General features: G+C 46.7%; 1 protein-coding gene and 1 pseudogene across 2 annotated transcripts; one reads left to right on the forward strand and one right to left on the reverse strand.

Annotated features, from left to right (window-relative positions):
• Positions 1-2000: 2000 nt before the first annotated feature.
• LOC120838795 lies at positions 2001-21140 on the reverse strand. Of its 2 annotated transcripts, none has more exons than XM_040500422.1 (2): positions 21048-21140; positions 2001-6537 (listed from the first exon to the last, which is right to left on the reverse strand). In XM_040500422.1, the coding sequence occupies exon 2, from the start codon at positions 5836-5838 to the stop codon at positions 2545-2547; it is 3294 nt and encodes a 1097-aa protein (XP_040356356.1). In that variant the 5' UTR covers positions 5839-6537; positions 21048-21140; the 3' UTR covers positions 2001-2544. The 2 variants fall into 2 exon arrangements, with proteins under 2 accessions (XP_040356356.1, XP_040064794.2); XM_040208860.3 differs by lacking the exon at positions 21048-21140 and adding an exon at positions 18971-19031 and having other exon boundaries at positions 2007-6537.
• A 713-nt stretch (positions 21141-21853) lies between these two features.
• LOC115324734 lies at positions 21854-24307 on the forward strand (annotated as a pseudogene).
• The last annotated feature ends 1112 nt before the right edge of the window (positions 24308-25419 follow it).

Here is a 25419-nt window from a genome sequence, read left to right on the forward strand (position 1 = left end):
ATCAGCGATAATGACGATGCGGATGCCGGTGACGTCATCAGTGACGTCACTGATGACGATGCGGATGCCGGTGACGTCATCAGTCACGTCACTGATGACGTCATCAGTGATGATGACAATGACGATGCGGATGCCGGTGACGTCATCAGTGATGATGACGATGCGGATGCCGGTGACGTCATCACTGACGTCACTGATGACGTCATCATCGATGATGACGATGCGAATGCCGGTGACGTCATCAGTGATGATGACGATGCGGATGCCGGTGACGTCATCAGTGATGATGACGACGACGATGCGGATGCCGGTGACGTTATCAGTGACGTCACTGATGACGTCATCGGGGGTCACGTGACCCCGGGGGTCACGTGACTTGGGAAGCCACGTGACTTTGGGTGTCACGTGACTTGGGGAGCCACGTGACTTTGGGTGTCACGTGACCTTGGGGAAGGGGTCACGTGACCTTGGGGTGACCTTGGGGAGTCACGTGACCCCCGGTGACCCTTGGGGAGGGGTCACGTGACCTTGGGATGACCTTGGGGGCCAAGTGACCTTGGGATGACCTTGGGGTCAAGTGACCTTGGGATGACCTTAGTTACGCCGACGGCGACGGCGACGCCGCTCAAGCCGGGAACGGGCCCCTAAGAGCTGCGCTCTAAAAGGACAACACAACACAAAGTCTCAACCACGCTTGTTTGAGAGTGTGTTGTGCTGTCCTTCCCCCCCCCCCCCCAATCTTGGGGTTTTGTCTAACATGTTAAAGCTTCACCAGCTTGTTTGCGCCCCAACTTTTTGTTCTTAGCGAGTTGCATGAGCGGTTTTGATCGTACCGCGGCGAAAACAGCCTGGGCGATCATGGGGGCGCCTAGAACGAGAGAGCGTTCATGATCACGTGGTTTATGAACACCATGGTGTGACTAACTTGGGCAGTGTTGCCTGGTCGCCAGATGAAAATGATAAAAATTCGTAAATTGATTATTGCAATTACCAGAACTCTAAAAATCGCGTAAATTTGTGTATATGCTAAACAGCCTATGAGCATTTCATTTGAGGAATAATCTATTCGTTTAATGTGCGTGTCATTATCCCTTTCGAGGGATACTACAACGAAATTTCGGCGGTCATTTTTTGGTCTCTATGTGTTCAAAGGAGCAGTATCACATCGAACATACCAATATCTTGTTAAAAAAAGTCTCGAAAAGGAATTTTAGAACGAATTAAGCGATTAGCAAAGAGCACCTGGTGGATGTCGCTAACGCCTCGCTTGTAATGCTCGTCTAGGAACATTGACAGCTAGTGACGGTAAGTGTCTCGCCTCCGGCCTCGACGAGAGAAGATGGGAAAAAGGAACTCCCCTCTTTCCGAGAATCCCTTTTGTGTGTCGCAGAAGTCGCTATTGTCCCCCTACAAGATTATAGAAGATTAACCAGTCTCTCGAAATTCGTACAATAGCAGCCGCTTCGGTGGCTGAAACGACTAGGCCATCCTCTCGACGTCAGCCTCGCCGTAGCTTTGCTCGTCCCGAGACCTACGTCATGATTGCGTTGGATGTCACGTGGTCCCCGCTGGGCCTTCTCCGAGCGCTTGCCAGAGTGGGCCGTTTACAACGAAAAATACAGCCACCAGGCTCAAAATACAAACGTGTGATTGTCATTTACGGATATTGTGGATCATATTCAATCATTTTTGAACACGACGGGAATATTTCAAATTTCGTTGAAGTATCCCTTTAAATCTCTTGAGCCACCTGATCAGGGTGAACGTGTAAATGCACAGCGCTAACGCAAAGAATACCAATCCCCAAATTTTAGTAAAAGGCGCTGGAGTGATTCAGAAGGGTAAATAAATATCCGTCCGAGGCCAGCGACGTAACGGAATACATGCGCGTGAAAGAGGATATTGGCATTGCGAGAGGCCCAGATGTATGTAGAAGTTAAATTTACGGCTTACCTGAAATTTGGCAGAATATTGGACCTCGAAGAAATGAACGAGACGGCGTGGTTTTTTGCATTCGTTTTTCCAAACCATGCATATTTTATTCAAAAAGCTCCTGTCCTGAGCCGCGAAGAAGGTCAGCGTGCATAACGTCTGCTGATCTTGTTCCTACATGCTTTAAGGACGTTAAAATACGACGACGGCGTGGACGAAAAGATTAGTTACACCGACCTCCTGGATTTATACGACGACGTGGGACTTCCTACAGTCTCCGTACAGCAGCATCAATATTTATATAGGCATGAAATCCGACGCCTACGGGATCACTTTCGAGACGTGCTGTCGTTTGTACAAGACATACACGCACGCACAAGGTGTGATATCAACGGGTCCGTCAATGCGATCTAGGGGAATGACGAAGAAGAAGAGGGAGGACCCCTAGACACAGACACCATATTGACGAGGGTTGCCGAAGCGTACAAAAACAAACGAATTGAGGTGGGCGACGAGCTTCACCCTCCGATTGAGGAAGTGGTTGAAGACCTTCCCACCTTCCCACCTCAGTGGAGACGACGAGAAGGAAGGAGTAGAAGAAGAGGTGGAATACTAACAAGGAATGCGTAGAATGTTGGCGATCCTCGTCATCAAGTGCCTGTTTCTACGGCGCTCTTTGACGGAATTGCCGGCGTCGGTTCCATGTTTAAAATCCGAGCGAACGATCGGAGGTTTCAAATACTTGTCGCGGATGGTCTTGACTTCGTCGTTGGTCGGTCCGTAAAACATATTGTCAGGCTTGTATTTTTTCAGATCGTCGCGCATGACAAGCGCCTCGATGGGCGACACGTCGAGATTTTTACGGTTCAATAAAAATTCTTCCATACTCTGAAAATCGTTCAAGTGCATCCCGTCTTCCATGCTAGACAGGTTGAAATGACAGTCCTTCAAAGTGCGACAAAACGCGGCTTCCGTCTTACACGCGCCCTCGACGCACTTGAACGCCTCGGAGCCCGCGTCCTCGTCCCGTCCGAACAGAATCGGCTTCAGTGTGCGTTTCGCTTCGGTCAGTTCTTCGGCGACCATCGGCATCAATTTGTCAATCTTGATGGAAAACCCCCTTCTGTTTACGATCAGGCGCTTAAGAATAACGTACAGGACGTCTTTATAACTGCTGAAGGTGTTTGCGTTTTCGGACACGTAGCTTTGCAGCTTTCCCACTGTGCGATCCACGTTTTCGAGACCGCCCATCGATGGCACGATGTGGTCGAGTAGAATGCGGCAGAGAGCGGCGCCAAGTTTCTCCTGGGCCTCGTCGAACATCAGGTTGGGATTGCCCAACAGCCAACGTTGCGTGGGTATGCTACGCGGAGCGGAACAGAGCTCGGTGGCGAACGAATCTTCGAGTATGTTGAGATAGTGCTCGCGAAAGAGCATGTTTCGGGCTCCCAAAATAGGCCCCGACTGCGTAAATATTGTGTTGGCCTGCTTGTTGGTCTCCTTAATGTAGTCACGCTCCGAGTCCGGGTACGGCGTGGAGAAGAGACGCCTACAGTAACGGTCCGCGGACAGGTGTTTCAACAGTTGTTTTCTCAGACAGGACTTGTCTGCGAGAAAGGTCGAAAGGGTCGGCACGATCATGAAGCGCTTCTGCTCGGCCTCCATGGAGGGCGACAAGTACGGGATGTCGTTCGACGACATGAGAAACTTTGCCGAGAGCATGAAATCGTTATGGTACCGATCGTACTGTTGTGGAATGGACACCCTGTCCCCGCCCGTAATCTGCTTCAACAGCCGACGGCCACTTTCGTCCATGTCGAGAATCGGGATTTTCCTCTGGATGACAAAGCGAATTTCCTCTGAATTGTTTCTCAACGGGGCGGCCATTCGCTCTTCCGAATTGTACGTGAAAAAGTTGGAATGCAGGGTCCGCACCAACTTGCTGTCCTTTCCGAACAGGTGACGCAAAATCCCGAGAAACAACGACTTTCCGTTCGCGGCCTCGCCGTGCATGAACATGAGCTGCTGGCCGCTGTAATCGGTGGAGAGACCCAGGGCTAAAAACTCTAGAACCATGCGCGCCTGTTCGGATGATCCAAACAATTCAATGAGCATCGTCCACATAAGCTCATCCCACGTCAGTTGGGAACACACGAACGAAATCGGACCCCCATCGTCGTCGTGGGCGCTCGGCTTCAGGGCAGTGTCCATCACGGCGTTGTGTAAACCCGGGTGCCTCTTCAAAAGAAAGCGGAGGGACACGATGTAAATGACGACGCAGCAATACAGACTGCTCTTCGAGGACGTGCCATGTTTCGAAATGCATTCGAGCTTGCTCTCCGCGTTGCGCATTATCTCGTTCATGTCCCCTTGCGTGGGCACGTCGTCCGGACTTATCTGGGTGTCATCGTACTTGGGCTTCACGTCGAAGTATTCCTGGAACTTCTTTGGTGGCGATTCTCTACACATTTCTTTCAAGAAGTTATCCATAAACTCTTCTGGATCGGAAAACTTGCTCATCTTTTTGAACACCCGGTCGCTCATCGCCTTTATCACCGCAAACACTTCGTGACCCAGTTTGTTGTTTTTGAACACCGACCAAGCATTCTCGATCGTTTTGCACAAGAGCTGGCACCGGTAGCGAAACCCGCCTCGAGTCGGAATCACTTCCACGTAGTAGTGGTCGACCTTTTCGCCGACGCCCAGAGTCAAATCGCATTCGCTGCGCACGGTACACACTTGGTCCGGGCTCCAGGCCACGTAACGCTTGTCGTACAAGTCGTACGTGTCCCCGTTCGGCAACACCAAGTGTCTGTTGCTGGTGAGCTTTATCGAATGCGTATTGGCTGCTCCTGGCTGTAGGTACCTGTGTAGATTAGAGAAATCCAACTTGCGCTCTCTTTGATTCGTCAACTCTAGTAAAACTTCGTAACACAAATTGAACGGACTTACGTCCTCTCTCCACGACTCAAACTTGAAGCACGTCTTTATGGCCACAGTTTCCAAGTCCGACAACAGCGTGCTGGGCTCATTGGGCATCATTGTGCCCGTAGTTTCGTTGTATTTAAACAGATCGTACCTACCCGACCCCTTGTTGAGCATCAAAGTGCAGATCTTGTTGGTTTCGAGCAATCGCTTTATGTATTCGCTGTAAACAAACCGTTTAAGGCCGAATCCTTTCGCCAGCTCCTTCAAGAGCCACCTGGACGTCTCCTCGTCCTCTTTAGTCATCGTGAAAAGCGGTTCGGATTGAATGCGGAACACTTTTCTCGGCAAATTCAACGGCTTATGTTCGACGTTACTCGCAGAAGAACTGCGACCGTCAGAGCGTTTCCTCTTTTGTGCGACGTATTGCGTTTTGGGGGGAACGGGTATCAAGCGATTGGTTCTGTCCCGGAGAAAATCCTTGTCCTCGCTGTCGTCTTCTGAGCTCTCGCCGTCGTCGTCTCGCAAACCATCCGCGGATGTGTATTTCCAGAGCCAGGCCACCGCGCGATCGTAATGGTATTTCGGGTTCTCTTTCATTCTGGGCTGGAACTCCCGAGACAAAACGCGAAAGATTCGCAGCCCCGTGGTGTAATTCATGGTGCTGGCTATTATCAACAATAACTTGTTCCAATGGTCACGCTTTTTCGCGTAATCCGCCAAAAACATCAGCTTTAGCAACGCCCACTTGAAAATGAATTCCAGAATAGCCACCGTGGATTTGGACTCACCCTCGTTCACGTAAATGCCGTCGTACGCTTTTGCCAATTTGATGCATGTCGTAAGAGAATTCTCGACGACGTTTTCGCCCGGAGAGGACGGTGTGCCCGTGGGATAAATTATCTCAAGGCCGCCGCTTTCGTCGACCTCGACTTTACCAAACCCCTCGTCGTGGGGGTGCAATACGCTGTCCTCGTCCATCTCCTCGTCCGAGCCCCGTTCGGAAACCACGCCCACGCCCTGATTGTACTCTACAGCCCCTCTGTCCTCTACGGTCACGTCGTCCGATTCGACGTCGACGTTGTACGTCACACTATTTACAATTATAATGCAATTAAATTCAACACTATTTACGTACTCGTAAGCGCTCGCGGCGTCAAACCTTTTGCTTCCGTACACAAATCATGAATTGGTTTGCTCCGGTAGAAATGTCAAAGTCCGGCCAATCCTCGGGAACAGCCTCGGCGAGTAGCTCGCGCACCGGCGTCAAGAGTCGGTTTCCGTTGCGCGGCGGGTCGTCCACGAACGCAAAGTTTGTGTAGTGTACGTGCCAACGTACCACGTCCGCGTCGCCTGTGGTTTTCGTCCGCTTCGTCAATACGACTTCCACTGAAAACGTAGTCTGGTCGTCACGGTGCACTCGCGGCACCGATTCACACGGTGCTGGGCGCCTTTGCCGGCGCGCGACACGACTTCATCCACGGTCAACACGGGGTGGTCCGGCTGGCAGTCGAAGTCCAGGACGAGTCTGTAGATGTATTTACCGCAACCGGGGTCTTTTCGCTCACCGATGTATCACAGAACGTTCGCTTGGGGACGGGTCTCCATCGACTCCAACAGCTCCGCCGCTTGTTGCTCGTCGTAAACGATGGTCTTCTTGCCGAGAAGATGAGTTTCCATCTGCAAAAAGAAAAAAAAAGAGAAAATAAAACTTGTTAAAAAAACGCCTTGTTGATCAGAGCCGTCGAATTTAATTAAAACCACGAGTCAATTTCTGTGTGCGGACGAAATGAGTCGTGTGATCATCTTGTGCGGCAACTTTTTCAGGACCTCTCCGTACACAAGAAAGGGGTCCCTATCATTTCGTCGAAACTCGTTTCGTGGAATTACGTTTCGTGAGCAACTTTTCGTCGACACTGTGACGTTTCGTCGAAAATCGTTTCGTGGAGAGCACCACCTTGAAACGTTTCGTCGACAAACTTTTTTTCTTTTTTTTTTCTTTGCGGCTTTGAAAGGAATGCCGGAAACTCGAGGTACAAGCGGTTGTAAAAGAGGACAAAGACAATGCCTAGCGCAGTTTCTCTCCAAGGAGAGCAACTGCGCTACCCTCTCGCTCTCATCTGTGTCACATGGAATAAGCAAGAGCGCACAGGACTTCGCTCGTGGCCTATTGGGATATTTGCAAGTTGCGAAGCCCGTTTATGGAACTGAACGTTCCTGGAGGAAGTAAAGTGATGGAAAAAAATATGCGTAGGCGCAAAACAAAACTTCGATCCAATGGTGGGTTGCGGAAAAGGGCGTGGACACTGATTTTTGTTTTCATATTGGTTACTTTTAACAAAAACACAGCTTGCAGCCTTTTATTGCTACATTACGATCCTAATATTTCAATTTAAATTAAACATGTACATTACCCTCAATTATGCAGAAGAAAAAGTGATGCACTGTTTTACTGGCTACTGCGACTTATACCCGAAAAAAAAACTGTTCAGTCGCACTCGTTTCATCGTTATTTATTTATTTCAATACCTTCAATGCCACACGGCGTTACAGAAGGGAACGGGGGAAAAACAAAAGTACGAAAAATAGAATTCAACTCATGATAGGTAACATAATAGTTTTCAATGGCAGACTTGAATGCAGGGGTGTCTGTGACTGTGGCGATAGAGGTGGGCAGGTGGTTCCTGTTATTAGTAGTCCTTGGGATAAAAGTATAAAAAAAGAGCTTCGTGCGACTTAAAGGAACGTTGACTTTATGGCGATGATCATTTCGATGAGATAAATACGATGGTTCAGAAAAAGCTCTTCACTTAGATGCTGGTTCCGGTGATACATTTTGTGAAATAAGGACAAACGAGATAATTCTCTACGCATTGAAAGATTCTGAACATGTAAGGTTAGTTTCATGAATGATACACTGGGAAAACGTGAGAAATTAGACAAAATAAAACGTGCGCCGCGATTCTTTACGGATTCAATTTGATTATTAAGAAATTCATGGCCTGGGTCCCACACCGAACTCGCACACTCAAGCTTGGATCTAACTAGGGTATTGTACAGCAGTAGTTTTAATGATGAAGGAGCCCTTGAGAAGTTGCGACGTAAGTAACCTAAGATGCGATTAGCGTTGTTAGAAATAAAGTTGATGTGAGTTTGCCAGGAGAGGTCAGATGTTATATGGACACTTAGGTGCTTGTACGATGTCACCTGTTCAAGAACAGAACCAATGTTATATTGAGGAGGGTTAGTACAGGCAGCTTTCCGTGAAATTCTCATTATTTTACATCTATTGGCATTAAGGCGCATTTTCCAGAGCAGTCAGTAATTGAATTAAAGACAATCTGAAGAAAAGACGTGTCAGTGTCAAAATGGAGTACACGATAAATGACACAATCATCTGCAAATAACTTTATGGATTGGTTGTTTAAACGGCCCCTTACTCTAAAAGCATAAAAAAACAATGACACTCGCACTCCCGCGAGCACGGATCCTGCGAGTAAACTAAAAACGCTACATTGCAGTGAAAAAAAAAAAAAAAAGACACGAGAATTGGTAACAAATAAATAAAACATTACCCCAAGTTTAGTCGTATTACACAAAGGGAACCATAGTTGATATTGCCGCGCGCAAGGCTGAGAAAGCAACGCTCGGTCACGGTCCTCCAGAAAGTTCCCGTTTATTCATGTACCGCACGTAACTTCTATCATTTGTCCCTGCTTTTGTTTTCTAGAAAGTGCGTGTTCATTCTCGCCCCGATCACGCGACGCTCGAATCGCTTTCGCCGAATCTTCGAGATAGCGGCGCACCCTAGATAAGAGGCCGCCCGCGACCTTGTCGAGTCAGTCTCGCCCTAGCGCTCGATTCTGCTGACACGCCGACTTCGACGCCCGCGACGCTCTGCTTTCTTCTGTTTACTTCTTTATTTTCGGCACAAGTTCGCCACATTAAACGTTTATTTCTCCCTGTTTATTTCCTGTTTTCTTTTGGTCACCAACCGTGACAATATCAAATGTGCAACTTAATGCATTATATAGTTTCTCTCGAGCAGCCGCCACATGCAAGGCCTTGGAGGCGGTAGTACCACTAGACGAGATCTGTCGGCAGCAGCCGACTGGTCCTCACACGCGACATTTAATTGTTTTTTTTTATTGATGCCAGCAGACAGATACCAGGGGCAATCAATTCGTGACCCAGCTCTTTGCATAAAATAGCGGCTTCCTTGTCTAATGTTTCTCGGTCACATATTGGTCTTATGTGCATGCACTATTTCAGTACAGAAATAATATGAGCAGAACTTTTGTGTTATTTAATATCCAGAAGATAAATATGCTAAACTCTAAGAATGGTATGCGGTCTGGTAAGTACAGTACGTTGAATACCCGGTGCTCGGAGGAAAACGAACAGTGTTTTATCACCGTAAAAGTAAACTACGCGTAACCGAATGTTCAGTCTCCTCCAAAGTTTAGTGCTAGCGGCTAAGACCAGATGCCAATTAGCTTAAAAAACGATTTTATGCCATTTTCAACGATAGAATGGCTGTGTGTACCGCAAACATTCCTCCTTTTTAAATTTTTTTAAGAGTTTTAGTGTTTTGACGTGTAGACTATCTATGCTATGTTTAGGTGGCTCTTGAGGATTCTACCAATAGATGCGACGCGCGGAAAGATACACGTGCTCTGGAAATGACTCTGCCACTTCGTCAGAACAGTCGGAGTGCCGGCGGCCAGCCCGCGAAGGGTGGCATTCGATGACGTCCAGACACCTCGCGCACGTATGCTGCCGAAAGCGTAGCCCTCAAGAGTAGCGCATATTGTTGAATGTTTTAAAAATCTAATTTGAGAAAGGACACTGGGGTGGGGGTCGATAACAAAACTTGCCGGCTTTGACAACGCTTCCCCAAAGGTTCGGGCAAAGACACCAGCGAAACCATACAAATCGTAAATTCCAATATCGGCGCGATCAATGCCCCCCCCCCCCCTAAAAAATAAATAAAATAAATAAGCAGGAAAAGAAAGTCGGTGAGGCTGCGCACTGGTTTCGCCCTACTTGGCCCAGTCGGCCGTCATTCATTCTTTCATCTACCCATCCAGCACAAGACCGCGCGCCGCGCAGGCGCCACGAGGAGGTGCAGCTGGCGGAGCTGGCAGACCGAGCTGTCGACGAAACGTCGCTACGTCTGTCGATGAAATGAGCGGGTGCTCGTTTCAAGGAAACGATCTGTCGATGAAACATCGCAGTGTCGACAAAACGATTTGCCCATGAAACGTCGTTCGACGAACTGATTGACACCGCGAGAAAGGACACACATTCGGTCGGAAAACATAACGCGTCGTTGGTGTACACATGTCGCAAGTTTCGGTTGCCGAAGATGTAGCAGACCTAAAAGATGTATACAATTCCTGTACGCCATTTACGCCGCTGGTAGAGGAATGAGCAGTCTCAACGCCTTTAAAAATATTTCAAACGCTCCGGGGTACCAGTCACTCGAAACGGATTTCATGACCCTATAGCACTCGAACAACGTTTTTCGGCAAAATCATTTTTCATTCGTTTTCAACGCTGCCGTGAAAGCTATGGAGGAAAGGATCAGCCAAGTGGAAGCTTCCGAGATCCTCCTGTGCCTTCTCGAGAGAGAAAGCCTGAGTAGAGGAAGAAATACGGCGATGACTGGAGATAGACTTATCATGACTAATAATATTTTAGGAAGTGCCGTGCACGAAATGGTAGTTACTGTGTGTCGTCTTCGAGTTCGACAACTGTCGCTTGTTTTTCACGTTTTGTTTAGGACTGACTATTAAAAATCGCCATTGGAGTTATTAAGCGCTACCATGTTCTGATGGCATACGTTACATTTAAAGTAAAGATAGGGTTTCATACGTCAGTTTGGATCTCTCCCGGTAACACTTCCGCTCGCCGGATTTGCTTTGGCCACGGTTTTGGCCCGATGAACTCATATTTGCGAAACGCAGGCCTACATAGTATGTCCCTCACTTTAAGAATGAAAGTAATGTAAAAAATACGAATATTTAGGACTATGTAATTATTTGGGGAAGCGAGGAAACTTTAGGCAGAAACACGAAAAACAGGTAGCTCGAAACGCTGGGCCTTCTTGCCGCGCGCAATTCTGGCACATACAAAAAAAAGAAGAAAAAAAAGAAAAAGATTTTGCGCGACATGCGCGCTCTCTTCACGAAAAGAGTCAAGCGCGAGACACATGCGCGTCCAAACTGTCCGATCCGACGTGCGAACTGCCGGAACGACGTTCGGAGGCGGGTTTTCGTCGCACCGGAGCGTCGGACGGGGGCTCTCGCACCGTTGTCCGATTTTCGGAGGGCCGCAGCCAATGGCAGCACAGATGGGGCGAAGGTCAAGTTGTCACGTGACATTCAGACCGATCGGGTGAGGAGGCGCTACGTGGCTCGGGGAAGCGGATGTGGTGGTGCGTCACGCGACGTGGTTGTGAAGGAAACAAACGCCATCGAGTTTTCCCGCGCGCACAAAACGAGCTGCTGATTTCGCGCGCCAAAGCAAGCCGGCCTTCTGGGACCGATCGAGACCGTCGAAACCCGAATACACTCCGTTTCACCTTAGGATGGACAGCAGCGGACGCTAAGAGCCACTCCAATGTCATGTGAGTGTCACGTGAACTTCGGGAGAGACGCAGTAATGCGCGCGGTACGTAGTCACGTGATTTGTACCCAGTGCTCGCTTCGCTTGGATGGCTCCTAAGGTCCGCTGTGGTGCATCGTGATTAAGTGATGTTGAGCAGAAAAGTAGTCTCACAGAAAATCTTCACACACGCACACTTTAATAGAATGAAATAAAAATATTATGTTCGTTTTAAAGTAAAAAAAAATCAAGGACGAGGGAAGTATTTTAGTTTTCTAGGCTCGGTGGCGCGAGCTACCGCCCAGTATAAATATATAGCCATTAGCATCCATCCATCCATTAGGTAGAGGGATACCCGAAACTGGGTGGAGCTGAACGGAGCGACGCAACGACGCGTCGAAAACCGTGTGTCGCGAACCGTCCTGTGCGGAGATTTGGAGCAGCCATCTTCCCTACAGTTCGCACGCCGGATCGGACAGTTTTGACGCGCATGTGTTTCGCGCTTCAGGCGAACGTTGCGCGAACGGCGAAAGAGGAACGGGAGAAGGAGGACACGGAGGGAGAGGAGGACGCTCGCGCCTCTCGGAAGACGACGTTTCGCCATGTTGGTCTCGCTGGCCGCCCAACGGATGAAGAAAGCGGCCATCTTGGACACGATCTACTACGTCTACCGCGTTCGGATCTTGATCCATCGACTAACGTCGAAAAAAATCGCAATTTTGAGGCATCCACTCGACCTACTGCGCCCGGTGCACGGCACGCTGGAGGCGCTCCGCCGGACTCTCGGATTAAAGGATCCTCTGTGCTGCGGATCCCCGAAATCTCCGCGACCGGTGGCAATCAGTTCGTCGAACGACGTTTCATGAACAAATCGTTTCGCCGACACTGCGATATTTCATCGACAGATCGTTTCGTGGAAACGAGCACCAGTTCGTTTCATCGACAGATGTTGCGACGTTTCGTCGACAGCTCGCTCTGCCAGCTCCTGGCTCCGCCAGCTGCGCCTCCTCGCGACCTCTGCGCCTGCGAGGCACGCGGCCTTGTGTTGGATGGATGGATGAAAGATGGCCGACTGGGCCAAGTATGGCGAGCCAGTGCGCAGCCATCTTGCCTCACCAACTTAAACTATCGCCATTTTTTTTTTGTTGATACTTTTTTTTCTTTTTCCTTTTTTTTTTTTTTTTTTTTTTGGGGGGGGGGGGGGGGGGGGGGCTTGCCGATTGCACTGATTTCGGAACTTACGATTTGAATGGTTTCGCTGGTGTCTTTGCCCGAACCTTTGGGGAAGCGTTGTCAAAGCCGGGAAGTTTTGTTATCGACCCCCACCCAAGTGTCCTTTCTCAAATTAGATTTTTACAACATTCAACAATATGCGCTGCTCTTGAGGGCTACGCTTTCGGCAGCATACGTGATCGAGGTGTCTGTACGTCATCGAATGCAACCCTTCGCGGGCTGGCCGCCGGCACTTCTACTGTTTTGAAAAAGTGGCTGGGTCATTTCCAGAGTAAGGCCATCTTTCCGCGCGTCGCGTCTTTTGGCAGAACACTCAAGAGCCGCCTGAACATAGCATAGATAGTCCACACGTCAAAACACTGAAGCTCTTAAAGAAAATTTGAAAGAATAAACGAAGACTGTTTGCGGTGCACACAGCCTTCCTACCGTTGAAAATGGCATAAAATCGGTTTTCAAGCTATTTGGCATCTGGTCTTAGCCGCTAGCAATAAACTTTGAAGGAGACTGAGCATTTTCCTACGCGTGGTTTACTTTTACGGTGATAAAACACGGTTGTTTTCTCCTCCAAACACTGCGTATTCGACGTACTGTACTTACCAGACCGCATACGATTTTTCGTCTTTAGCATAATTAGCTTCTGGATAATGAATGACACAATAGTTCTGCATATGTTATGCCTGTACTGAAATTTTGCATCCAGATAAACCAATATGTGACCAAAGAACATTAGATTTGGAAGCCGCTCTTTTATGAAAAGAGCTACAAACTTGCCCCAGGTATCTGTCTGCTGGCATCGATAAAAGAACAATTTAATGTCGCGTGTGAGGACCAGTCGGCTGCTACTGACAGATTTCGTGTAGTGGTACTACCTCCTCCAAGGCCTTGCATGTGGCGGCTGCTCGAGAGAAGCTATATAATGCATTAAGTTGCACATTCGATACCTTAAAAATGATGCTGATGATGCTTATGACGCGTTCATGAATGAATTCAAACATATATATGATTCTCACTTCCCGTCTAAACTTTTGAAGGCATCAAAAAATGCGCGAAAACCGTGGGTAACAAAAGATCTTTTATGTCAAATTAACCACAAGGATTTATTATATAAGCGGTTTTTAAGAACAAGAGAGCCGGAAAAGCTTCGGATATTTAAAGCGTACCGCAACAATCTGACAAAAGAATTACGTCGTGCGAGGACGCGCTATTACAATGCATTGTTTAAGTCATCCGAGGGGCGTTCGGATATCATGTGGAAAAACCTAAACATGTTGCTACATCGTAATTGCTCATCAGGTTCTGTTGACGAGTTGACTTTAAATGGAGAAAAATTAACGGGAGGCCTCTTGGCAGATGTGTTTAATGAATTCTTTATTAAATTTGGCAACACTCCAACTAACCTTAATGCATACAGACACATTGATCAAAGCAATGTTAACTCTATCTTTTTGGACCCAGTTGTTCCGATGGAAGTAATCTCTATAACAATGCTATTAAAAAATAGTGGTTCCACTGACGCCGACAATATTCAGATTCGCCCGGTGAAGTATGTTATAGATCTTATTGCTCCCTTGCTAACGCATATTTTTAATGTTGCTATTGCTACGAGTGTTTTTCCTAAAGGGATGCAATTGGCCAAAGTGTTAGTGCTGCATAAGAAGGGTGCGAAAGATGACGTAGGAAACTACCGCCCTATTTCGATACTCCCAGTCTTTTCAAAGGTTCTTGAGAAAGTGCTACATCACCGGTTTAGCCAATTTTCTGACAGGTGTGGTTTATTAAACTCGGCTCAATTTGGCTTTAGAAAAAATCTTTCAACTGAAGCGGCCCTCCTAGCACAAAAAGAACATATTCTAGAGCAATTCGAAAATAGAAAACTAGTACTTGGTGTTTTCGTCGATTTCACTAAAGCTTTCGATAGCCTAAATCATAAAATACTCTTACAGAAACTCGAACATTATGGTTTTCGAGGCGGCCCGTTAATGCTTCTGAACTCTTACCTTAAACACCGACAACAGTACGTATACCTAAACGGCCATTCATATGCAACGAGAACTATCACGTCAGGTGTCCCTCAAGGAAGCATTCTAGGTCCCTTTCTATTTAATATATATGTAAACGATATAGTGAACATAGATCAAACGGTTAAACTAGTCATTTATGCGGACGATACTAGCATATTTTTTTCCGCTGACGAGCCAAATTTACTGACAGCCCATGCAAATATAACGTTATCAAAACTGGAGTCTTGGGCACAGGCAAATTCATTGCAAATAAACACAAATAAAACGAAAGCCATTCTTTTTCGTCCGAAAAGTAAGGTTTTATCATGCACTAATAGCCTCATCTTAAACACAATGCCCATTGAAATCGTTAATAGCTTTAAGACACTTGGAGTCATCTTTTCTGAGAGCATGTCATGGGATAACCATGTACAATATGTAATATCTAAATTATCTAGCATTGTTGGATTAGCAAACCGCAACCGCTCTATCTTACCAACTTCTGCCAAACTGATTATTTACAACTCTCTTTTTTTCTCTTATCTCAGCTATTGCCACCTTATCTGGGGCACGACCACAGCTGGAAAACTAGAAAAGATATTCCTGCTTCAAAAGAAAATGGTTAGAATTATCTGCAATGCCCCACATGACTTTCATACTGCTGGTTTGTTAAAAAAATACGCTGTTATAACCATACATAACTTGTACAGTTACAGGTTGACCGCTGGTTTTAAAAGAGATCAAAAACGAAACTCACTATTCCTGACGACTCTCGCGAGGTTAACTCGAAATGCTGTAACCTATCCTACACGGCACGCTGAATATTGGAGGATGGTACCTCATAGAACTAACTATAACCTGCAAATGTTAAAATATACTTTACCACATTTACTTAACAGCCTTATTAGTCGTGACTTTCAACTGGACTCGCTTTCTATGAATGAGCTTCGAAATTACTATGTACAATAACCGCACAGTGTAACGGTTTTGGTGACAATCTGTCATGCCGGGGCTCTTTTTGTAACAGCCATTTTTTTGTCTTTGCTTTTGTTTGTTTGTTTGAGCTGTTATGTTTCTGCCACTGTAGGAGGTCGGGGACCCGTCAAGCTGTTTTAACAGCTTTTTTCCCCGGCCTACCCTTCATCATGTGATGAAAAAAATAAAGACATTTATTATTATTATTAACTATGGTTTACTTTGTGTAATACGACTAAACTTGGTGTACTGGTTTATTTAACTGTTACCAATTTTCGTGTTTATTTATTGCAATGCAATGCAGATTTTTTTTTTTTTAAGGTTTACTCGCGGGCAGCGTGCTCCCGGAAGTGCGAGTGTTATTGGTTTTCGTGCTTTTGTTATTTATTTTTATTTGACATTGTTTACAGCCCCCTTCTTGCGTAATGTCCTTTTTAATCGGCCCTTAAGGATAAATGACGATGAAACGAGTGTGACTAAACAGTTTTTTCACGTATAAGTCGCACTAGCTAGTAAAACACTGCAGCACTTTTCCTTTTGAATAATTGAGGGTAATGAACATGCTTAATTTCAATTCAAATATTAGGGTTGTAATGTTCCAGTAAAAAGCTGCAAGCTGTATTTTGGTTTGAAAATAACCAACATAAAGAAGAAAAAAAACAGTGATTACGCCTTTTTCCGCAACCCACCATTGGATCGAAGTTTTGCTTTGTGCCTACGCATTTTTCTCCACCGCTTTTCTTCTTCCAGTAACTTTCGCTTCTATAAACGGGCATCGGAACTTGCAAATATCCGAATAGGCCGCGCGCTTAGTCCTGCGCGCTCTTGCTTTTCCATCTGACACGGATAAGAGCGAGAGGATAGCGCAGTTGCTCACCTTGGAGATAGGCATCGTCTTTTCCATCTCTTACAAGCGCATGTACCTTAAAGGGTAACTGCAAAGAAAAAAAAGTTTTTTTTTAAATAGCCTAATTGGGACAAGCATGTCAAAAAACAATTTTTCCGCGAGAAAAAACATTTTTTACAGCAATATTTATTGCGTGAGACTCATTTTAGTTTGCGGCTATTTCGTCCGTTTTAAATCGCGCGCCACAAAGTTGTGATTATGTGACGTCAATCCCAAAAGGTTCTCATTGGCTAAGAGTTTGATTGACAGCTTAGATCTTGGTTCTTAAACCTTTGTTATATGTTGCAATTTCCTTTTGAGCGGCATATTTTTACGTTTAAAGAATAACCCATGTGATGAGAGTTATTATTCTTTAAAAAAGGTTTACAAGACGGGCACTTCCGTTTGGATTCATACAAACAAAAGCTTCGCCATTCTTTCATGGCCGCCGAAGTCTCTGCTCCCGCCTGTCTCGCCTACCTCGACTAATCGTTTCGCCGAAGTGATCAGTGTTTCGTGCTGACCCAGGTGCTTGAGTGAGACTTGAAGTGAAGTAGTGTGTGTCTAGCAGCTGTCGCAGGTGTTAGTGATAGGAAGCGACGCTGGGTTTTGGCTTTCATAGCGCGGTTCTTTCGTTTTCCTCTTTGCTTGCTTAGCGTGCTTTTTTTTATTTTGTTTGTTTTGCTTGTTTGCGCGTGCAAATGCTGACTTTTCGGAGATGTCAGATGCGTGATCCCGACAGTGAGCCTTCCAGCAGCCATGTCGCCCCGAAAGGAATGCTATTTGGCTGGAGGCAATCGGGCGTTCGCGTAGCGACCAACGTGTTTAGTTACGTTCTCGTCATATCGCTCTGGAGGCCGTCGAGATTCGCCCCGTGTGCACCTAACGTCCGCGACTAGACAGAAAATAAAAAAGCACTATGTCCACTACGTAAAAAGTGGTCTCAGTTCATGCATCTGTAGGCAGGTACGAAATCATGCCCAAATTTATTCACTCCGCACGATGCAACACGTCGCTGTGCAAACGCAGTCCAACACGAAGCATAAAAACGGCAGATTTAGGACAACAATTCGGAGTTCATTGTTCAATTAAAACGACGTAATTTTGTTGAAAACGCCCGCAGCTTTTTACTCACGGTATGCGTCGGGAAACTTCCACATTTTGAAACAGAACGAGGCAGATTTACTTTTAAAAACGCTCCCAGCGTCCTCCCGGACCAGTTTGACTGGATCAGCTGACGACGACGGGACTTGACTGGTTGAACGTCAACCCCACAACAACCAATTTGCGCTCCGTGTTAGCACCACATTACACACACCACGAACGTTTCAGCTGTTTCAGCTCTGTCGCATCGCCGTGTTGCACCAAACAGAACGAGATCGCCGAAACCAACGCAGCGCTGCCGTGAACCTTGGCTTGTGGCTGCGCACTCGTGGATTCTGTGACTCCCTTCGCTTTCAAAGCGCGCACGACGATTACGAACGATACTTTCCGTCTTCCGGGAACATCACAGGGGCACTTCTCCGGTCGCGTCTTCGCTACATGTGCTCGCAAACCGCGTCAAACCAAAACAATACTGACAATACCGCCATACCGCGGCCTGGCGTAGTTGCCAGATCTTGCCGGAAGTCGAGGCGCTGCGTCGTTCAACTCCGCAACGCAAGGAGAGTGAGGGGCGGGGCGTACTCCTCTTCCGCTGGGGTCGAAAGAGCGGGAGTTTCAAATGTGGAAAGGTTCTGACTCTACTAAATTACGTCCTGTGGCGTAAATATTGATAAAAAAAAATAATTTTTTTCGTGGAACATTTGTTTTGTGACATGCTTGTCCCAATTAGGCTGTTTAAAAAAAAACTTTTTTTTCTTTGCAGTTACCCTTTAAGTTTCCGGCATTCCTTTCGAAACCGTAAAAAAAAAAAAAAAAAAAGTTTTGTCGACGAAACGTTTTACGGTGGTGCTGTCGACGAAACGTGTGTCCATAAAACGTGTCTCCACGAAACGTCTGTCCACGAAAAGTTGTCCACGAAACGCAATTCTACGAAACGAGTTTCGACGAAATGATAAGGACCCCTCCGCGACGGGGCTCTCCAAAGCCTCGCCGTAACCGCAGAACGAAGCTAGGCATCTGAGCGCCACAAGATATTCGAGGACGGCCTCTCCTGGACTCTGTGCTCGAATAATGAAGTTCCCTCACTTAACAATATTGTCCAGAGCGGCAGCGAAATACGCGTCCAAAGCTGACAGCAAAACTTGAAACTCATCCTGAGTCGCGCCAACGGGCGGAGCGCGATTTCCTTCTTCGCCAAGGAATGAGACAACGAAATTGCTCTTTTTCGTTTGGGCGGAAAACTGTCGGCATCGACTGACTCGAGATGATTCAGAAAACCTCGCTTCCACGTGAGCCTCGGCATTACCGGCTCGCCGGGCGTCGGTAGAAAATCGGCGAGAATTCTGCACGCCGTGGATGCCATTGTCGAAAATCAGTAAGGACGGGAACCTGAAAACAAACAAAAACAACAAAAAAAAAAACCGGAAAACTAAATAATAAACGTCTAGTCCGTCGGACGGGGAGTAGGGCTCCGTCGAACGTTCTCGAACAAAGGAATGCAGCACCGGCTGCGAAGCCTAACAGGCCTAACGGACGCGGAAGTTCAAAATGCGAAAAAACATTATGGGCGTGGGTAGAAAATCGGCGAGAATACTGAACGCCGTGGATGCCATTGTCGAAAATCAACAATGACGCTAACCTGAAAAAAAAAAAAAAAAGAAAACAACGGAGAACTAAATAATACACGTCCAGTCCGTCGGACGGGGAGTAGGGCTCCGTCGAACGTCCTCGAACAAAGGAATGCAGCACCGGCTGCGAAGCCTAACAGGCCCAACGGACGCGGAAGTTCAAAATGCGAAAAAACATTATGGGCGTGGGTAGAAAATCGGCGAGATTTCTGCACGCCGTGGATGCCATTGTCGAAAATCAACAAGGACGGGAACCTGAAAACAAACAAAAACAAAAAAAACCCCGAAAAACTACATAATAAACGTCTAGTCCGTCGGACGGGGAGTAGGGCTCCATCGAACGTTCCCGAACAAAGGAATGCAGCACCGGCTGCGAAGCCTAACAGGCCCAACGGACGCGGAAGTTCAAAATGCGAAAAAACATTATGGGCGTGGGTAGAAAATCGGCGAGAATTCTGCACGCCGTGGATGCCATTGTCGAAAATCAACAAGGACGGGAACCTGAAAACAAACAAAAACAAAAAAAAAAAAACCGAAAAACTACATAATAAACGTCTAGTCCGTCGGACGGGGAGTAGGGCTCCATCGAACGTTCCCGAACAAAGGAATGCAGCGCCGGCTGCAAAGCCTAACAGGCCTAACGGACGCGGAAGTTCAAAATGCGAAAAAATATTATGGGCAGAAAATCGGCGAGATTTCTGCACGCCGTGGATGCCATTGTCGTAAATCAACAAAGACGGAAACCTGAAAAAAAAAAAAGAACAAACAAAAGAAAAACGGAAAACTAAATAATACACGTCCAGTCCATCGGACGGGGAGTAGGGCTCCATCGAACGTTCTCGAACAAAGGAATGCAGCACCGGCTGCAAAGCCTAACAACCGCGGAAGTTCAAAATGCGAAAAAATATTATGGGCAGAAAATCGGCGAGATTTCTACACGCCGTGGATGCCATTGTCGAAAATCAACAAAGACGGAAACCTGAAAACAAAACAAAAAATAACAAACAAAAGAAAAACGGAAAACTAAATAATACACGTCCAGTCCGTCGGACGGGGAGTAGGGCTCCATCGAACGTTCTCGAACAAAGGAATGCAGCACCGGCTGCGAAGCCTAACAGGCCTAACTGACGCGGAAGTTCAAAATGCGAAAAAAACATTATGGGCAGAAAATCGGCGAGATTTCTATACGCCGTGGATGCCATTGTCGAAAATCAACAAAGACGGAAACCTGAAAACAAAACAAAAAAGAACAAACAAAAGAAAAACGGAAAACGAAGTAATACACGTCCAGTCCATCGGATGGGGAGTAGGGCTCCATCGAACGTTCTCGAACAAAGGAATGCAGCACCGGCTGCGAAGCCTAACAGGCCTAACGGACGCGGAAGTTCAAAATGCGAAAACATATTATGGGCGTGGGTAGAAAATCAGCGAGATTTCTGCACGCCGTGGATGCCATTGTCGAAAATCAACAAAAACGGGAACCTGAAAAAAAATAGAAAAAAAAAAAAACGGAACTAAATAATACACGTCCAGTCCGTCGGACGGGGAGTAGGGCTCCATCGAACGTTCTCGAACAAAGGAATGCAGCACCGGCTGCGAAGCCTAACAGGCCTAACGGACGCGGAAGTTCAAAATGCGAAAAAAAAATTATCCCATTCTAGCACGCCGAAAATGTGGTAATTATAAAACGGGAACCGGTAAAAATAAAAGAGGCACAGGGTCCACGCGGGGCTGCGAAAGTGAAGAGGGTCTCACATGACGACGAGGCGGTGACCGCTGGAGCCCTTTGCCGGGAAGAGCACCGGTTGACACGTCTGACGCGGAGGATTCCTCGAGCCGCACTGGGCGGGCTTATCAGCGGTCAAAAACATGGGCGCGAATAGCGGTTGGTGGCGTTATCTGGCTACTGCACATCTTTTTTTTTTTTTTAAAAAAACTTCGAAATAAAAAGAAAGTGTCTGATTTTTTTTAATGATAATCGTAAAATAAAATACGTTGTCGATATCGCCAAATGACTGATCAAAAAAAGAGAAAAATGTGCACCGTCTGCTTTTCGGATTGGACCCTGGGTCCGCTGCGTGTGAAGCAGCCGTCACCACAGAGCAACGCCTCAACTTGGGCAGACCGTTTTGACAATCCGTTTCATACACCGCATTTTTTTGCGTAATTACCTCTAGAAGCCGCTAAAACCTAGTGCGTGATTCATTTAGCGGTGTTTACGAAAACCCTGTAAGACCAGACAAGCAAAACGTTTTGCGTCGTGCCAGCCGAGCCCACAGGACCATGCCTCGAGTGTAGTTGCATGCGCTACACATGCTGGCGTCTGCAGCATCTTTTCTACAGCATACACTTGGAATAAATTACATTGATTGTACATGCATTATGCAACACCTGATTTTGAAGTACCTACATTCAGAGCATTCTCTATGCAATTTAGGTAATTTGGCAAAATATCTATTAGGTTGAACTGCATATATTGCTCAATGCCAAATGCCTTTGTGTAGCAGTGAGTGCATGCCCTTTTCTTGAAAAGTCTGCAGCAGCAGTTACATGATGCGTTAATGTGGAGTGAGTGTCTTTAGTAACCTGCACCAGCAAACAATCCCCCCCCCCCCCCCCCCGCTAACTACACTGCACGCAATTCCACGAAGAATCTTTTTTCAGACATTGGCACATGGTACTTAAAGATGTCTGAAATGTGAATCTTTCCTTATGAGACATCAGGGCTGTCACCAAGAGGTGGAAAAACTTCAGAGATACGTTCGGCATGCAGCCGAGCGAGAGGAAGAAAATGGGCGGTGCTGGAGCACCAGAGCCCAACCTAAAATGGGAATATTTCAACAAAATGCTCTTCCTTTTGGACTCCATGGAGCCATGCGTGTATGTATTCCAATATTTCAAGTGTTTATAAATTACTACATTTTAATATGTGGATGATTTTAACGCACTTTAACAGCCAATAAAAATGTTTAATGTGCGTTTAGGAGCACCAGCAACATCAAGCTATAGGTTGTGGAGAGTAAAAACTCTGTTTCCTACAGGTTCCTACAAGGATACGAGGAGGAGCTGGAGAACGCATCGCAACAGCTCTCTGCCATCGTGGGCGGGCATGACGACGACCGCCCTGCGCACTCGGACTCCTCTTCTTCCACCCACTCCCCGCATGTCCCTCCTGCCCTGCCTTCTCAATCTGCCTCTCTTCACCCTCAAGGTTCTGTCTCTGCTCCATGCCGTTCCCTTCCTTCTCATCAGTCTATCTCTGCTGCTTTTGCAAACCCGGTCTCAACAAACACTCTTTCCAGCATATACGGCCACCTAGACGTAAAACAACTGCTAGCGACACTGAGCTCATCCAAGACATTGACCGGCAGTTACAAAAAAAAAATTCCGTCCCAACACTTCCTACTTTACCTGTCTAGCCACAGCGTGCCACTGCAGGCGTACGGCTACTGCCGGATCCATCTTCTGGATGTAGTCTTGCACTACCGAAGTAGTGTAATACCTACAACGCTGATGCAGGTGCAAGGGCTGCTAAATAATGCACTGTAGTAAAGACATTGTATTGAGTGAAGTTCTTCCCCCATCATCACACGCACCTGTCGTGTGTCCTTAGGAATGCAACTTCCCTGTCCCAGAGAGCAAATTGGGAAGCACTAAATGCTCTTATCTCGTCTGCTTTGGAGGACAGGCAAATAACATTCTTAAGGGCGTTTGAAATGCACATGAGACGAGGGGGGGAAGGAAGATGTACAGGTGTGTTTGTTTGCCCAATCTTTCAACTTATCCTTTATTCTTTGGTTTCACAAGATAATCACCAACTATCACATAACACAACCTCTAAATGACACTTTTGCACTACACCACAACATAATGCCTGAGCTTGCTACTAACTTTCATCACTCTTACTAACCAACGAATGGACCATGTAACGTCGGAAGTAATATAATTGCGCTAACCGTAAAATAATTTGTGTCTTGAGTTCACCACTGGAACACAACTATAAGATAAACACTGCAAAAATACTCTAATTTTAGATTCCCCTAGACAAAGTTGAGGGAAAACAATTGCATTCATAGGTTGATAACTTCCAGCCACGAAACGAGACTGTCCATGAAGCAATAGAACACAATACAAAACAACCAAATAAAACACACATTCCAAGAAAAGTTGCATGATGATTACGTCTATAGCTATTGACAGGTTAAGAACCCAGAAGATGCTTCACCTGCAGCACACACTCGTTGCCTTCTGCCGAACTAGAGTTCTTAACCTGTCATTAACGATAGAAGCTTACATTTCAATACTAGTAAGGAACATAATCACAGTTACCAGTTTTTTCCAGGCTGTGGCCCACAGGGGAAAACTTCCGCCAAAAACCTGTTTCTTAGAAATTCTGCTTGAACAAGCATGGTTTTCCAAAAAAAATTTTTATGCGCAAGTATTTTCACAAACAAAATCTGCAGAGCCAAGCTTGCACTAGAGCCTTTACCAGCACTGAAGGCGACTTCTGAGACTATACATCACTATACGACATATCACAGATGCCACTGGTCTTTCGTTTAAATTTTCTCCTGTAGGTCACAGTCTGGAAAGCGCAGGTTGCCGTACTAAAATGCTTAACCTGCAATTGGGCCTCTTGGTTAACACTTCAGCACGGCATAAAGCCAGGACACTTCGCCAGCAGCACTGTTAAAGTACAACTTGTACAGGTCCCTCACATACTGGGCCATGTCGGCAAAGTTCCGCGCCAGTGTTCACGCCACCTGCATCGGTGGCTGAACAAGCAGTTTGCGCCACTCGCCGCCCTGCCTTTGATCAGTCGCATTAACAGGATCTGCATCTCCAGCTGCGCAGTATACATTATCTCCTACGTTTTGCTGCATCAAAAAACTGTGGAGAACGCACAGTGCCTTGCCAAGGTCCTCAGCGTTTTGTGGGCTCTCCCCCTGTCGTTTTTCAAGTATCCGCCAACGGGTAACCAGGATGCCGAAGGCATTTGCACACATCTCCTTTAAGTGCGAGAAAAGACAAAGCAAGAGTTTATTTCTTCAATTTCCACTTTAGATAAATGAACATACCTGTCAACTCTCCAAAATGTTACGTCAAGTTAAAGAATTTGGGCCTCATTCCACAATTATTTCATTCTATTTTACCATAAACGTTTTGTTGTGAAACATCTTGACAAGTGCAGTGAAAGAACCTTACGACCCACAAGGTGGCGTAACTAAATCCTCTTGACAAGTGCAGAGAAAGAGCCTTACGATCCACAAGGTGCCGTAACTAAGTCCCACAGATAGCTGCTTACAAGAGCCAAAGCCCACTCTCCTCCCCGAAGGTTGTCCCCTGTAGACCGAGGAGACAACTTTTTTGCACAATGTGTTCGCCATCTGGACTGCCGATTCAGACACACACTGCACCTTGCACACTGCACCAGCTGGTTAAGAACATCGGGAGAGAGGGAGACAGGGTCTATGTCCAATTGGATGTTTGCCAAGTAAGGCAAACTACAATCAGTGACAGGTTAAGAGTTCAGGGGAAGTTCCCCGTTCTTTCCGCTTCAGCAGAGCGAATGCCGGAGGAGGTTGCCTCCTCGCCAGCATTCTCTCTTCTAAACTGAGGAGGCGTGGGAGGTGTTTCCCTTACTTCTGAACCTATACCTATAATAACGTTGGTTTGCAATCACTATTGCACCTGTCTGTCTCTTTGCTGCCCATTCGTCAAAATGCAAGACATCCACAATCCTCATACCCACCACCTCTATTTGTGGTGAATGTTATGAATTTCACTGATATGTGGTGGTGTTTATTTTTCTCTGGTAGAGTTTACGGTCAGTGTCAAATGTTTTGGCGAGTATTGAGTGTCCCAAAGGTCACGTTACATTAACCTCTAGAGTTGTTTGCCCCACTTGCTGGGACTAGCTTGAGACGTCTGAAGAGGCTGCCTCCAATACGTACAGCGCCACGACAGCACGGGTTTTATGAACCCTCGGTACAAATCACGCACTTTCTCGTTGCGTCTCCGTGATTGCGCGTGAGTCGCTGCAGCTACCGCCAGCAGCCATGGTTGTGCTTAGAAACTTAAACCGAAACGATACCTATGGCAGCCTAAATGTATTGCGACAGGTGAA

This window comes from Ixodes scapularis, unplaced genomic scaffold, assembly GCF_016920785.2.
Source record: "Ixodes scapularis isolate PalLabHiFi unplaced genomic scaffold, ASM1692078v2 PGA_scaffold13__105_contigs__length_92229423, whole genome shotgun sequence".
In the NCBI taxonomy this organism is placed as follows: Eukaryota; Metazoa; Arthropoda; class Arachnida; order Ixodida; family Ixodidae; genus Ixodes; species Ixodes scapularis.